Here is a 17,868-nt window from a genome sequence, read left to right as displayed (position 1 = left end):
CCCTCTACCAAATCCAATCAGATGGCTATGGACGGCTTGGAAGACACCTGCCCAAAGTGCATGTTGTGGGACTGAACCCAAAACAGTGTGGTTGGGAAGCAAGCTTCTCCACCACACATCCAGTCATGTCTGGTAATTAAATCCAGAATGGTAGAAATAATAATAAGAAAATGAGTATTTTTTTCATAAAATAGATCTAGTTTAAACAATTTTCTCAACTTTTGGATTATTTAAAATTATAAATGGGGAAAAAATATGTAAAAATCTAGAATCAGCAAATTTATGCAGTTAGGGTTTTTTGTGCTCAGACTACAAGATTGTGGTTTCAATTCCTGAACCAAGGAGTGAGATTCGTTCTTGAGTAAAACACTTCATTTCATGTTACTTCAGTCCACTCACCTGTAAATGAGTAACTCTGCCACAGACAGGCATTCTATTCAGGGGAGGATGTTGTGTTGGTCACTTAAATACCATGGAAAAAAGGTGACCAGTCCTATGATTCTTAGAACTTAAGACAGTAATCTCTAGTGGTTGATGATGATGATAAATTTATCTTAGTTTGGGAACCCCTACTTCATACCATCCAACTTATGTAAGCATGGAAAAAACATAGAATGATTGTGGTAATACAGCAGCAGCAACAGATGTCTTCTAGCCATTTTTTCTGTTAAACTTGGGGTGGAATTAAGCAAACACATGGATTTGGATTTTCATTGCCTATCCATGGATTTGGATTTTCATTGTCCACTGCAGAACAAAGGCCTTAGCTTGTTTTCTCTGCCAACTATGGTCCTATTTACAGACTGTGAATTTGAGCTTGAGATCATACTAGTTTGATAAGCCTACTCTGCCACACTGGCTCAACATGGCTTTACAAAGAGTTTTTTTTTTAAATACTCATACCCAGGAGTAAAGTCGATTACATCGACCCCAGTGCTCAACTGGTAATTATTTGAACATATGTTCAAATATAAGGTGAGGCATTTTCCAAAAATTGTTACTCAAAACCGTAGAAATAACCTTACAAGTAGTCATCTTAGGGCCCATGGCAGAGGTCTGAGTTGAAATCCTGTTGAGTTTAACTTCACTTTTTATCTTTCTGTGATTTACCAGTTAAGTACTCCAGTCAATACCTCTGTCTCCCTCCCTCCTTTACTCTACATTGTGGAAAGAAACATGGGAGACCACTCACAGCTTTCCTTTCTCCAGAAATGGAGATGGACTGAATCCTTTGTTCAGTCTAGAGTTTTACTTTTACAAAAACTGATGTTACTGAAACTGTCCAAGGATGAGTGAATGTGCAGAATGATAATAATAATAAATGTATAAATATATGACTGTATGGTCAAGATGTTTACTTTGCAACCATGTGGTCTTGTTCAGCCCCACTGCACAGCAACTTGGGCAAGTGTCTATACAGCCCCTGGTTAATCATACACTTTTGAGTGAATTTGATGGATGGGAAGTGTTCAGGGCCTATCATGTCTATGTATCTATGTGTGCATGTGGTCATCATCTTTTAATCTCCATCTCCAGTGCTGGCATGGGTTGGCTGGACCTGAGGGTTCAGACACCTACATCATTCTCTAACATCTGCTTTGGTATGATTTCTATAGCTGGGTGCCCTTCTTTACCCTAACCACTATATAATAATAATAATAATGATGATGATGACTAACTTACGATATACAGTACTCAGGTGCACTACAACTCATCAGAAAAAGTAACCAAAACTACATAGAGTATGCGCAGGAAGTGAACTGTGACTAAGTCTTAAAAAAACAATAAAAACAGCAGGGGTTGGAGCATCAGGTGTACTGCTAGCGAATTTCATGAAGCATGGCAGTTTTGAAGGATGTAGTGTCTCGACAGCTAACAACTAATGCAGGTAGTTTATTCCATGTGTATGTAATATAGTGTGCATACACAGGTTGTGATTATAAATCTGATCTCATTGTTTTTGTGCCTATTCTTTTCTGTTTCAGTTCGAGAGAACCAGTCCAATAGAGGCCAGGCTGCAACTGTCCTACAACTCAACCTCAGTCAGTCATCTCCCAGTAGTGACTCTCATCTTCCATCAGGAATTGTTTCATCTTCACTAGTAGCAGGTTTAAATAATGTGACCTCCAATAAAATAATCACTGCATCAAAGTCTGCTTTACCAGTCCTCAAGCTTACGGCAAAGAATCCCTCTGCTCTTGAATCCTATAAAAAGTAAGCATCCCATTATTACTTAATGATTTCACGAATTACTCTCTCTCAGTTTGTTCTTTATATTTTCAATTATTTTCTTTTGTTTCTTTTATATATTTTATATTTTATTCTTGTACGTTTGGGATTTACCAGTTAAGTACTATAGTCAATACTGTTCTGTCTGTCAATCTCCTTACTGTGCATTGTGGAAAGAAACATGGGCGACCACTCACAGCTTTTCTTTCTCCAGACTTTTACTTCTACAAAAAAACTGATATGTTACTGAAACTGTCAAAGGATTAGTGAATGTGCAGAATGTTAATAATAACAAGAGCCCGCAGAGAGTGCAAACTTCTGCCAAGGCAACACCAACGTCCTCTCAACAATTAGCCAGAGATGATTTTTAAAATGAGAATATCTGAAATAAACTTGACTGTTCTCACAAACGAGAATACTAAAAATGAACCTAACTGCTCTCAAAAATTAAGTAATAAAACGGAAAATAATCCAAAATCCTTGTCCAGCACTTGATCAATCTCCAAATCTAATCAGTTCATGCCAGGCATGAGGTCAAACATCCCTGAAAGTTTCATCTGACTCCATCCAGCAGTTATTGAGATATCTTGACCACAGTCAAACATGACTCAAAACAATACCTCCGCCTTCGCTAAGGCAGCAGTAATAGTAATGTAAATCAGATCACAGGTTGTTGTGATGCACTGCTCTGGTTATCACATTATAAGATTGACTAACAATGATTGTCTATTTTAACGTACATTATATGGATGTTTTGATGGCCATAGTGTTGGTTGCAGTTTTATGAGAAATGCACATATTCACTGCAAAATCAATAGTTTAACAACCACTATTGCAACTCTGTTTAATTGGGGTTGCTAATTAAGGCCATATTGCTTGTTTCAGTCTTCAGTCTGTCAATAGGTATATCTATAATAATAAAAGCGAAATTCTGTCTGTCTGGGACCCCTGTATCTCAGTCTTACATTTGTTCTACATAGACATGTTATAACTTTTTGGAATCAGGATGATCCCAGGAATGAAAATCTATCCTTCATTTGGTTCTTGAACATCCAGCATTGGGATTTGATTTAAAAGCATTTGAGTTGCTATTTTTAGCAGGTAAAGCTTGGCTGATTCATGCTATCTTGGTTGGTGTTTGTCAGATGATATCGGAGATTAGCAGGGGAGATAAATGACATTCACTTCATTAATTTTACATTGAGATAAGTTTGGAATAAATTGGCCTACAGTTGGAATTCAAATTGGAACTGGAACAGTAGAATGTTTGCATAACAGAATTAATTCTCATCCATCCTTAACCACTTATGAAACACCACCAGGTCATATTGTCATCACAGACATATTTTAGTCATACTATTTAGCTCTCTTCAGTTTTAGGCCACTGGCTCAATTAGCCCTCTGCAGGAGCTAGCTTAAAAGTCTGCACTGAGTGCAGTTTGTAGAGCTAGTTATTTATAAGGTGGCGAGCTGGCAGAAATGTTAGCATGCCAGGCGAAATGCTGAGTGACATTTCGTCTGTCTTTGTGTTCTGAGCTCAAATTCTGCCACAGTTGACTTGACTTTTCATCCTTTCAGGGTCGATAAAATAAGTACTAGCTGAGAACTGGACTCAATATAATCAACCCCTTCCATTGAAATTGCTAGTCTTGTGCCAAAATTTGAAATCAATATGTATGCCATTTTTACTCAGTTGTCAAAAAATAGATCAAGGAGTGAAGTAAATGAAGAACAAGTGGCTCTAGTTTATTGAAAAATTAGGAAGTTGCATGTCATCATAATTTATATGTAAGCTTTTCAATATTAATATGAGTTGGACTGTTCGGTTTCAACACAGCTTCTGAGTATTAGTAGTCCTTTATCATCTCCTTTGTGAGGTTCAGCATTCTACAATCAGCCTTCACCACATTTGCTAGCAACTTTCTATGTGTTAAGAAGTTTACTTTCCACCACATTGCTTTCAATTCTGCCCCACTGCATGGCAACTTGAGCAAGCGTCTTCTACTATAACCTCAGGTTGACCTAAGCTTTTCTGAGTGGATTTCGTAGATTGAAACTGAAAGAAACCCTTTGTGTGTGCGTGTACATGCATTTAGTAAGTTAAGATTGGTGAAGTTTCCCTATGCAGTCACAATTGTGCTGAGCTGGTCCTGTCAGAATGAGTGACAAAAGAATACCCAAAGTCCTCATGTACAACCAGCATTTATTGGGCACAGAAATGTTGGTCAACCCCAGCTCAGGTATAAGAACAAGCCGTCTATAGTTCACAACACCTTTGAGCAAACAACCTTGGAGTGAACAAAATGGAGATCATCATGTCAAAATAATATAAGAGACTTTCTTTCAACCAGCTTTAACAGGTTAAGGGTTGTAGGGCAAATGAGAAAAGCAGCTGCAAACATACTGACTCATACTTGCAACATTTGTGAATTTCTTTGTAAATTGTTGGCAGGACACAAATGTCACATTCGATATAAGCATTATGACTGACAAAGAATGTGTCGGAACCAATGGGAGAGTTCATCTATTATATAAAATCCGTTCTGTCTTTCTGTGTGTGTGTGTCTTCTAGGATCTTGGGCATTCTCCATCCGATTGCGCTCAAATTTGATATGTAGATACCGATGGTATCAAGGCGTGTCGATTCCAGGTGAAAATGCAATCGATAAAGCCATGGGAACGTGCATTTGTACACGCAAGTACATTAGCTGTTGCGATCTATACTACGTTTACACGAGAAAAATGCACGTTGTTTTTGTACTGCTTAACGGCACATTTCTTTCCTGCCAAGCTTACTGTTTAAACCATGTTTGTGTTCTCCAAGTCAACAGCCTTTTCATTACTGGTACTTTAAACTCTTTGGTTGCATATTTGTGTGAATAAAATCGTTTTTCTTTGGAATAGGAAAAAAGTCTATCTTTATTTCTTCTTTTGCTGATATCTCAAATTTAGGTTAAATCATAGGAGGCCTATGGGACGGTCGGACAAGTTGTTTTGAGAAAATTTGGTTTAAATGTTTGACAACTCAGCACCGTCCATTGGGGGGGGGGGCGTTTTGCTCGTCATATATATATATATATATATATATATATATAATATATATATATATATATATATATATATATATATATATATATCCACTCTTCCAAGAAAACATATCTGGTCATGGGGGAAATATTACCTAGCTTAGAAATAAGTGAGGATTGGTGACAAGAGAGGCATCCAGTTGTTGAAAGTGTGCCTCTGCCTGACCTGTGAGAGCATGGAAAAGTGGACATTAAACTGATGATATATATCTTTGTTCTTATATATTATATTATGTAAGAGTGTTGTTTGTTTGAAGCATTGTAATTTTGAAGAAGGTAAAAAGGGAGAAAATAGAAAGCTTCTGACAATGTGTAAAGTTTAACCCTTTCGTTACCAACCCAGCTGTAGTAGAAATGTCTTGTTTTCATAAGCTTTGAATTTAAATCTTCTACAAAAACCTTAGTCACAAGTTATGTTCCTAACACTTGCTGAATGATAACTAAGTTATTTTACTAAATTCTTTCTTATATTTAAAGTAATTGAAAGAAACACAGAGCATCTCAAAATAAATACAGTAACAAAATGGTTAATAAAACCTTTATATTTCAGATGCAAAGGCCCATCTTCAGGAGAAAATAACAGCCTGAGAAAAGTTCAGTCATGTAGGTTCTGTTAGCCCATTCAAATATGAATGGGTTAATGGAACTTACATAACTGAACTTTTCTCAGATTGTTCTTTTCTTCTGGAGATGGGTCTTTGTGCCTGAAATATAAAGGTTTTTATTAAGCTTTCCGCATTCTCAGAAGCTTTCTTTCCTCTCTCTCTCTCTTTACTTTCATTATATTATGTTTCTTTTTTATTGTTCATTTGTTCTTATATTGTTGTATGACGTATTTCTTTATTTTTTTGTTTTTTACAGACAGACCTATGAAGATGGAAGTCTTCTGAGTAATTTCAGTAAAGACAGAATTGTACCAATGGATGTTACTTGATTTGCCATATTTGGTTAGTTTGACGGACTAAAAAAAATACTGGAAAGAAAGAAAGAAAAAAAAGCCCTTGAAGACATTTCAACTCTTGTTCTTCTACCCCCCCATCCTCTAGAATGCTCCATCTTCCTGCCAGTGATTGAACCACAAACTGTAGCTGCTGTTGCCTGGTCTGGCTGTCTTTCTGTGTACAGTGCATTGTTTTGTGTAGGTTATCTAACTGCTACTACTACTACTACTATTACTATTAATATTACTACTACTATTACTACTACTACTACTACTCTACAGCAATTCCTACTATTGTCTGCACCTCTTCACTGTCAACTGGTGGCTGCTATTACTGTACAGTGTGAAGTAGGTACCAACACTCACACACACACATATGGACATGTTTTGGACTAGGGGTCTTGGTGGGGCTGGCAGTAGAATCATAATGTGACAGCAGCAAGGTCTGTGGCCGGTGTTTTTTTTTTCTTTTTGTATTGTATTTTTTTATTTATTTTTTTTTTAAATTTTCAGTGAAAAGAAAAAGAAAAAAAAACACAAAAAATTTAGATCAGAAAAAAATAAACAACAAAATAACTGGATAGACAGACATCTCTACCTGCAGCAAAACAGAAGGAAGTATTAAAGGATTGTTTTTGTTTGGTTTTGTTTTTTTTTTTTGTTTTTCGTTCGTTTTTTTTTCTTCGCTTTGAAAGAAATGATAAAACAACAAAAGCAAAAAAAAAAAGAGTTACAGACAACTCAAACAAAAAAATAAAAAAAACGAAACCTGTCAGCAGAAAGCAACGACCACAATGTGATTTGCTACATGTTTTCTCCCATGGAGAAAGATTATCATAATAATAATAATAATAATAATGATGATAATAACAATAATAATAATAATATAATAATTATGAAAGGTAGAGAGAGAGAGAGAGAGAGAGAGAGAGAAAGAAAGAAGAGCATAAGCAAAGAAAATAAGTGGCAAGAGACAGGGTAGTGAATGGGTGGGGAGAGTGAAGCATTAAAGGAGCCAGTTGAAATGGTATTTCTTGAACGTGCATACACAAACCCCCCCACACACACACACAAGCACACACATGCGTGCACGCATACACACATGCACTGCCTGTCTGGGACTTTGGATGCACCAACTTTGGTTGCCAGTGAAATACGTTTCAGGAATTTTTCTTGTGGCAGCAAGCAGTAATAATGACTCTTAGGGGTTGCTCTTGTTCCTACTACTACTACTACAACTACTACTAGTAAAGCATTTCTAAAATTCATATCACGAGTAATATAAAAAAAAAAAGTTTTATTCAGTATCAAACAGCAAAAACGAAATGATGATTGAAACAGGATATATATATATATATATATATATATATATATACACACACACACACACACACACATACATACATACATACACACATGCATATACTACACACATGTATGTGTGTGTCTGTATAGCTATAATTATTACCCCCTCTGTTTCTCTTGTCTCCACTTCTCCTTTAGTAATTATGTGATTAGTTTGGCTTTATTAATCTGTCGGAATTAAAAGTATGAAAGTTTGTTCTTTTTTTTTTTTTCCTATTTTTGGATATTGTTTTGAGTTTACTACCATATACCTTTGTTCTGAAAGCTTTTGGTCAAAGAAACAGGGAACCAAATTTTTATTTTTAATTGGTTTATTCTAACAAAATAATACTCCCCCTATCACCACCACCACCACAATTGTTATTTTGGGATGCAGGTGTTTTTTTTGTTTTGTGTTTTTAGTTTCTCAGCTCATTTCTTACATTTAGCAAATGCCTCTTTACATGGTTTGTTTGTCTCTGTCCCTGTCTCTAAATTTGATTCCCTCATCTGTTTCTCACTCCCATTAACTTCTCTTGCAAAAAAATTTTTCCCTTCCTCTTTCAAAAGCATGGTTCTTTTTACAAAAGATGAAAAAAAAAGCCCAAGGTGTAAGCTGTAGTTTCTGGTTACAGATAAATATCTGTTTATATGTGGTGATGTGTTCTGTTGTTAGTTTTATCATTGGTACTAGTGCCCTGTGGTGGTACTATTACTCATCAAATGCTTGATATCGACTTGTAAATCCACTCAGTAGGCTTTCTGGACATATAATGGGCTATTGTATGTTGTTATTTGGTGGGGGCAGGGATTTAAACAGCATTGTTATTCTTGTCTTTAGCGGTGGTGGAAAATTGTGTTGAAGATGGTTGTCATTGACTACTAGCAAACTGTTTGGCTTCAGAATAATCAACTATATGCCAGGTAGTAAATGATGGACTTGGCACCTTTTAGAATTGGTAAAAACTTTACTGTCACAAACTTCCTAGGTCCTTTGGGTTGGTTGTTCTTGGAATCTATACTCTTGTTGTTGTTGATTGTGATGGTGATGATGTTGTTGTCACTGCTGGTGGGCAGCAGTTGTATGCATTAGTGCTTGCTTATTTATCATAGCTTTGTTATGTCAGTGTACATATTTCATATACAGCATATATGTGTGTATGCATGTGAGTGTGTATGTACACATATACACATACATGATGCATAACAGATATACATCATCTCATGGCTTATCTCATTCCTATGCCTTGTCACTGATCACATTAATTCTCTTTATTCCTTACGATAGCACCTGTGTGTGTCTGTAAAACTTATGCTGGCTTGGAGAAATAGATGTAAAAACACTCATACATGCACATATACAAGAATTCATATATTTTTTTCTGTATTTCTACATCCCTTTGCATAAAACCTTAATTTTTTTTCTTATCCTTTTATAACCAAATGTGAAAATGTGGTTATTTGCCAGAGATTCTTTGGTGTTTTAGCTTGACAACTCAAGTATGTCAGCTATGCTAAAATGTCCTTACATTAGGAATAAAAATGCAATTAGAAGAGAGAGATAAACCAAAAAAAAAAAAAAAAAAAAAAACTAAATATAAAACATTTAGCAATATATTCTACAAATACACATTCAACAAAAGTAGCTCAGAAGTTAACTTTGGGTTCAATCCCACTTTGTGGCACCTCAGGCTATTGTCTTCAATTATAAACTCAGGTTGAGCACTGCTTTGTAAGTGAAATTAAGTAGATGGAAACTGTAGGAGAACTTGTTGTTTGTGTGTGTGTGTGTGTAATCTGTCAGTATCTGTATTTAGCAGTTTCACAAATAGATATTCATAAAATAAGTACTACTGAGGTTGGTATGATTAAGTGAACCCCTGCAGAAAAAAGATGTAGTACCTTGTTCTGGTCACAGTGCAATGATTGAAGCCAGTTAAAGAATTAAAAACCAGTTGTACAGAATTTTTTCTTTCTTTTCCGAAATTCATCATCTCTGCTAATTTTTTTCTGTGACATATTCTCAGATTTCTTAATGTCTCCTCCATTCTTCTTTCTGCTGCATTCATTGTTCTTTTCTCCTCCACTCCATTTTAAATTTGATACTTTCCTGCACAATATATATATATATAGCCCTTCTAGTTTCATTTCTGTCATTATGAGAGAGAATTCATAGTTTGTATTTACTTGTTGTCAAAATCAATTTGAATTAGATACATTCTTTTTCATTTACCTATTAAGCTCTAATTCTCCTTATGAATACCTAGTTGAGAATTGTGGCAGATAAGGCCCTCGCTTGGGAGCAGGCTCATGACTTGTGCTTGTGTTCGTTTCAGTTGGGATCTTTTGTTATCCAATCTTCAATAAAGAGTAGGTGGGACTAAGACTAAGAAAGTTAAGATTCTACTTTCCTTCCTTCTCATATACTACTATATATATATTACAGTTCAAAACAAAAATACAGTCATGTAACTCTTTTTATGTGTATCGTCACCATGTAAAATAAGACTTTGTAGATTATTACCATAAGCTGAGGCTTCTTGAGTGTTTTTATTCATTTTTCAGCTTTGAAAATGCCAAATGGCTTTTAATTTGTCCATTTTCTCAAACTTTGTTGTTTAAAAAAAAAACTTGCACCTGGTTCTTAACATATGTGCAGCATTTAGTAAACGTTTCTTATAACTTGTATCTGTTAAGTTTTGCTGGTTTCCTAATTTATACATTTTGGCTTTTTAGCATCATTGCTTTACCAACTGCAGCTATTCTTCTTTACTTGTTTATCTAACTTTGTAACACTCTTTAATGGCACTTGTTGGCTTGCAGGAAAACCAGTTGTCAGTTTTAGTTTATTTCCTACAACTGTTTTTCTTTATTTTGTCACTATTATTATTATTATTATTGCTGGCAGAATCGTTAGCACACCTGGCGAAATGTTTAGTGGCATTACATTTGTCTTTACGTTCTGAATTCAAATTCCGCCGAGGTCAACTTTGTCTATCATCCTCTTGGGGGTTGATAAAATAAGTACCAATTGAGTACTGGGGGAAGGGTCTATATAATTGACTTCCCCCTCCTCTCAAAATCCCTGGCTTTGTACCAAAATTAGAAAGAATGGTTAAGAACCCTAGTGATCTGGTCAGTTTTCAGCAATCACATTTGGAACTGTTTCATTTAATACAAGTGCTGTTATTTGTAAAGGTATGATTATCATACTTCCCTTTTTTCCTCTATTGTATTAATTGTAATAATTATGATTTTGCTCAGATGAAAAAATATAATTTTATGTTCTTGTTTTAATAATAGGAAATTTTATAGTTAGAAACAGAATTAAAAAAACAAAAGCGACTTCTTCACTTATAAAGATGGATTTCTTTCTTTGTATTTACATCTATTAAATTTCAGTCAGGTTTTATCTTTGATCACGACCAGGTGTCTTATTTCTGAAGCAGACTGAAGGTGCATCTCAAAGAATAAGACACTGGATTGTGATTGGGGATGAAACCAATTGAAATGATGTGGGTATAAATATAATAAAAAAAACATAAAGGTGAAGTTATTAGTCGAAAATATAAAATTTTAAAATATATTATCTCTCTCTCTCTCTCTCTCTCTCTCTCTCTCTCTCTCTCTCTCTCTCTCTCTCTCTCTCTCTCTCTCTCTCTCTCTCTCTCATTATGATGTTGTTAGGTTAAGCTAATTGATTTCTGACTTTATGGGTATTAGCTCAAATTCTACTTTTGCCTTTGAGTGGTGTTCCTAAGATGAATTATTAACATCCTTTATCTTAGATGTCCTAGCTGAAAACAGGCACCTTTTCCAGTTCCTAGTTACTTGGTTTAACAGTAAACAGAGTATCCAGCTGTAGAAACATTAGCCTCAGTAATACAAAATCCTCACCTATCTATTCATTTATCTATCTGTCTGTGTATATATATATATATATATATATATATATATATATATATATATATACAAAAATGAGACAAGAACGCAAAACATCCAGACAGGTGATACAAAAAGGGCACAACAAAACATCCACACAGACGATACAAAGAAAACAAGGACGGGTCATTTGGAGTTTTCTTTTCTCAGTCAAGGTCCAGATTATCTTTGCAATTTCGACTGGTTATATATATATATATATATATATATATATATATATTATAGATGTATGGATGTGTGTGTTATAAAACTAGAATGTGCTTTTGTATAATGATCATCTAGTTACAAATCCTTAAGTATCTGAATTTCCTTAATTCTAGCTTGTAGATAGGGATAAACAAAAAACAAAGAAAAATCAAACATTAATACAGGTTAAAAAGCTTTTCTTCTCTTTTTCACTTTCTCCATTTACGAAAATTTCTTTGTCAAAAGCTCGTTAAAGAAATTATCTTCTGAGCCTATGTGAATGCTATCTTCTGGAGTATATTGTTGTATAAAATGGGCTTGATGGGTTTGTTAATTTTTAATTCTAATTGTTGTTGCTCCGATGATTAGAGCACAAAAATAACCAAAACAGTAAAGCACCAGACTAGATGCTTTATAAGACATTTTGGTTACTGGTTAGAAGTTTGTTTCCCAACTGCATGATTCCAGGTGCAGTCCCACTGCATGGTACCTCGGGCAAGTGTTTTCTGCTATTGCCTCAGGCTGATCTTGTGAGTGGATTTAATAGACAGAAATTGGAAGAAACCTTTCATGTGTATGTTTTCTCCGACCACCACATGCTGGTGTGTTTATGTCCCCATAACTTAGTGGTTTGGCAAAAAAAAAAAATACTGATAGAATAAGTACCAGGCTTTTAAAAAAAGTCCTGGGGTCAATTTATTCGACTAAAAATTCTTCAAGGTGGTGCCCCAGCATGGCCACAGTCTAATGACTGAAAAGGTAAAAGGTAACAGATAAAATTTTACTGTGATCAACTTAATAAAAGTTGGTTGATGCAAAGAAGTCAACTGTCATTGTATTACTGTTAGCTATATTTTTGACTCAACACCTTTTTAATAACATTAGTCTTATCTAAGCAATTGCCATTGTCATCCTCATTTATGTGAATAGCAGTAGGGAGGCAGACATAGTGTTTGACAAAATACCTATTGGATAATGGGGAGAGTAATACAGGTATATAGAATTGGTAAACAGCTTTCATGTCATTCTGTAAGATACATCTGTTATCAGTTTATCTTTAGAGCTAAACCCAGGATGGTAGTAACGATATGCCTTCTAAAATGCTCAACTGCCTCTCCAGCTCCAGCTGTTATGTATCTAGATATTGTCACATCTGTAATGCATTCTGAAGCAGAGGCCTATATTGCGGTCTATTTACAAAGCTAAAGCTAAGGAATGAACTGGCTTACTTACAACATTGGCTGATACTGTTATAGGATTAAGAGCTATTACACACACACACACACACACACACACATATATATGTATGTATAATTTTGAACCCTACTTGTGTTCTTCTTTTACACATATGCTACATATGAAACCATCCCTGGGTTTGGTACCTATGTATATATTTATATATAGATATTGATATAGATGTGTGTGTGTACATATATACATACATACATTCAATATACTACCAACAAATGAGAATGATGAGTTGGCTACTGTAGGCTAAATACTAAGTACTTGGCCCAATCCTGGTGCCCTACATGTTGATTATATATATATAAATATAATCCAAATAATCAGAAGACACAGGAATCCTTTAACACATCTTTAATGATTTGTTACGATTGTTTCTGTACTAACTCTGCTTGCAACACCAGTCTATGCAAAAATTTGAAGTGAAAATTTACATAATGTTTGCGGTTTTAGACATTAGTTTTGCACTTCATCAGACTTGCATCAAAAGTACGCTTTTACATTGTGCGTCCAATATATATGTATATAGGCGCAGGAGTGGCTGTGTGGTAAGTAGCTTGCTTACCAACCACGTGGTTCCGGGTTCAGTCCCACTGCGTGGCACCTTGGGCAAGTGTCTTCTACTGTAGCCCCGGGCCGACCAATGCCTTGTGAGTGGATTTGGTAGACGGAAACTGAAAAGAAGCCCGTCGTATATATGTATATATATATATGTATGTGTGTGTCTGTGTCCCCCTAGCGTTGCTTGACAACCGATGCTAGTGTGTTTATGTCCCCGTTACTTAGCGGTTCAGCAAAAGAATAAGTCCTGGGGTCGAGTTGCTCGATTAAAGGCGGTGCTCCAGCATGGCCGCAGTCAAAATGACTGAAACGAGTAAAGGAGAGATATCAGTTGAATGATTCTGTTGTTTCACATTTGTTCTTATTTTGGTTCATTGCAGCATTGTCTTAAGATTTTGTTTAAGATGTAGCAAAGGCAATACCCAGACATTATCACTTTTATTCTTCCAGTTACCTTTAACTGGAACACTGGTAGAATCGTTAGCACCTCAAACAAAATGCTTAGCATCATTTTTCCAGCACTTTATGTTCTAGTTTCAAATTCTGCCAAGGTTGACTTTATCTTTTAACCTCTCGGGATTGATAAAATAAGTACCAGTCAAGCCCTAGGGTCAATGTAATTGACTAACCTCCCTCCCACAGAATTTGCTGATCTTATCCAATAGTAAAAAGAAGACTCTTTTCAATTACCTCCCTTTTTTCACAACTTTCTCTTTCTTTCTGTGATATCCCTTTATATTTTGATTCAGTTCTAATTTCTTCCTTGTCTTCTCTTAGCTGAAAGGAAATTGCATTTTGTAACCTCAGGACGGCTCTGAAAATAAAGCAAGCCTATGATCAAATGCGTTCCAACTGTGACCTTTGTTGCTTTTATTCATAGTGCATTCAAGATTATGTTATCAAGTTTATCCCTTTGTTTTTTACTTCTTTTCTTTTGTAAGGTGTAATGTGGCTGTTGTATCTAGCAAGTTTTCTTTTTCATTTGTACCAAGTAAATTTGTCTTCATGATGTCTGGTGGATAATTTCTTAAGGTTATTGCTAGCATTAGGCTCTTGTTTCTGCCAACTGGTAGACACAGCTTCAACATTCCCTTACCACTGTTTCTTCATGGGGCATATAATTTTAACGGTGTTTCCTTATTTGTTCTCATTGATTCATGTGTGCTGTTCAAATTTTAAAATTTTGTTTCACAGTTAAAGAGAGCATTTCTTCAATTATAAGTTTGTTTCTAGTTTTCTTATTGCATCTTTGTGAATAGTCAACTAATTTGACATCATAACCAGCCATGTCATTATAGAATATATACCATCAACTCAATTTATCATAGCAGATACAGGATGAGTTTGATTTCTTGTCTAGGGGCCATAGCTTGAAGTGCTCCCTATCTATTTTAGTAAACAAAATCAAAAGTTAAGATAACCATTTTTTTTTATTATTATTCCTGTCTGAATGTTTGATAGTATAAATATACAAATACAATATAAGAATCATTCAAATAAAAAAAAAAAAACATTTAGTTTTTGCCAAACCATATATTCTTAACTTAAAAGTAAGATACATGAAGAAAAACTAATTCTTAAATTTTTTTTTCCTAGCAGTTTTTAAAGATTTGTAATTTTCAAGTTCCTCTGTCTCTTCGAATGACCATACCATCAAAACTACTTTAAACAGTTCTTTTCAATACTAAATCCATGTCTTGTTATCTGTGTGTTTACTCCAACAACACTTCCTCTGACTCAAAACGTTTTATATTCAAACAAAAAAAAAAAGCATTTATTTCTATTGAAGCAAGGTTATTTACATCTGACCCTCTCTTTTCTCTCATTTTTTGTGTTGTTTTTGTCTTGCTTGGTAAAAATATGGCCACATACTTTGTTGCTTTCACTTACTGAAGAAAAACACAAAATCTATTATATAGGTAAAAAAATGTGTGCAAATGGTTTTCTTTGAAAAAAAATTAAATAAACAAAATTCAAAAAAAGAACAAAACTAATGAAAAAATCACTAATACATACACCTCATAAACTTTTTTTAAGAAAAAAAATCTGCAAGATTTAATTATGAATTCTCCTGTTCAATACTGGTAGTAGACTTTAAAAAATAGTCTTACAGTCAACTGTTGTGAAGTAGTTGTTGTTTACTCTGATCACACCCACCGAGTTTCCTGACTATGGAAACTACAGTTGTTAGTGTGCTTGCTCTAATCAAGGCAGGTGTGTCTGGTTAATGTCATCCTTTTATTGCCAAACCAACTTTTCATCCATTTCTCTCATCTTAAAAAGCTCTCTCCTCCTCTCACAATATTTTAGTGCTATATATTTAATTATATATATTTATATATATATATTCACATATATATGCGAATATATATATACATATATATATACACATATATATGGATATATATATATATATACGCACACATATATGTGTGTGTATAAATATATATATATACATGTGTGTGTATATATATATATATATACATGTGTATATATATATACATATATGTGTGTATATATACATATATATGTATGTATATATACATATATATGTATATATATACATATATGTGTGTATATATATACATATATGTGTGTATATATATACATGTGTGTGTATATATATACATGTGTGTGTATATATATACATATGTGTATATATATACATATATGTATGTATATACATATATGTGTATATACATATATGTATATACATATATGTATATACATATATGTATGTATATATACATATATGTATGTATATATACATATATGTATATATATATACATATATGTGTGTATATATATAGATATATATATATACATATATGTATATACATATATATATATATATATACATATATATATATATACATATATATAATATATATATATATAATATACATATATATATATATACATATATAATATATATATATATATATACATATATATATATATATACATATATATATATATATATATACACATATATATATATACATATATATATACATACATATATATATATATATACAATATATATATATATCATATATATATATATATATATATATATATACATATATAATATATATATATACATATATAATATATATATATACATATATATATATATATAACATATATATATATATATATACATATATATATACATATATACATATATATATATATATATAACATATATATATATATATATATACATATATATATATAATATATACATATATATATATATATACATATATATATATATATATATATATATACATATATATATATATATACATATATATAATATATATATACATATGTGTGTGTGTGTCTGTATATATAATGTAACTAGTGGTAATTATTTTCACAAGTTACCCTTGTCATCTGTGTAGCTGTGCGTGAATGTGTGTGCATGATTCTGTGCGTTTGCATGCTGATTCTTTCTTAGTCTCATTATTAGAACTGAGTGCTGTTTCCAGAAGCAACAGGCAGACCTTCGCAAAAAAAAAAGATTTTTTTTTTTTAATAACATGCCCTTCCCAAGGAAAACGATCTTTTCTTTTATTTATTATTTTTTTTTGTTTTTTGCGTTTTTTTTTTTTGTACGTGTTGGTTCATAAGAGTTCTTTTTAATGCCAATTAAAGTTTATTTCTTACTGAAAGAAGGAAAAAAAAATTGATAATACCATGAAAATTTAATACCATGTAGACTATTTTGACAAGAAACAATAATTAAAAAATCCTGCAATATTGGAGAGGAGTTAAAAAGAAACTAACAAACTCTAACAGAATTCTCTAAAACTATTCAATATTTATACAACCAACATTACCCTGCCCTCTTCCTTCCTTCTCTCTTTCTTGCTTTTTTTTTTTATTTTTAATACCATTTTATATGTGGAACTTGAATAATATGCTCTACTTTTGGCAGCAGGGGTTGTTTGCCCATTCTCACTTTTACTGTTTCATTTTGATGCGTTTCCAATAGCATGGTTTTTACTTTCCTAATGACCTGAAGCATTTTGTATGAGATCTTGAAGTTCTGATTGTTAGCAGCAGTAATTCATTTTTTAAATACTACATTTTTATTTATTATAATTTTGTGCGTTTGTGTATGTGTGTTTGTGCATATGTGTTCTTGGGCAAGCCCAAGGATACATACAATGTCATGACTGAAGTAGCACCATTTTCTCCTCCTTCCTCTGCCTTTTATCTACTCTCTATTCACATATATTCACTGTCATAAACATACAACAGCTCTTTTGTTGAGTTGCCCTTAATTATCAGTTATTAAAAAAAAAACTATGCTACGTTTGTAAA

The 17,868-nt window shown here is 33.3% G+C and overlaps 1 protein-coding gene across 1 annotated transcript in view; it reads left to right on the top strand.

Moving 5' to 3' along the window:
• LOC115213115 (enhancer of polycomb homolog 1-like) overlaps positions 1-8,195 on the top strand; it is a 149,088-nt gene extending 140,893 nt beyond the window's left edge. Inside the window, exons 14-15 of the mRNA XM_029782043.2 lie at positions 1,986-2,214; positions 6,177-8,195. Of these exons, the coding sequence (XP_029637903.1) occupies positions 1,986-2,214; positions 6,177-6,249 (302 nt within the window). The 3' untranslated portion in view covers positions 6,250-8,195. The remainder of the gene's footprint in view (positions 1-1,985; positions 2,215-6,176) is intronic.
• The last annotated feature ends 9,673 nt before the right edge of the window (positions 8,196-17,868 follow it).

This window comes from Octopus sinensis, linkage group LG6, assembly GCF_006345805.1.
Source record: "Octopus sinensis linkage group LG6, ASM634580v1, whole genome shotgun sequence".
In the NCBI taxonomy this organism is placed as follows: Eukaryota; Metazoa; Mollusca; class Cephalopoda; order Octopoda; family Octopodidae; genus Octopus; species Octopus sinensis.
Note: the sequence above shows the minus strand (reverse complement) of the source record. Positions and strands in the feature narration are given on the sequence as shown.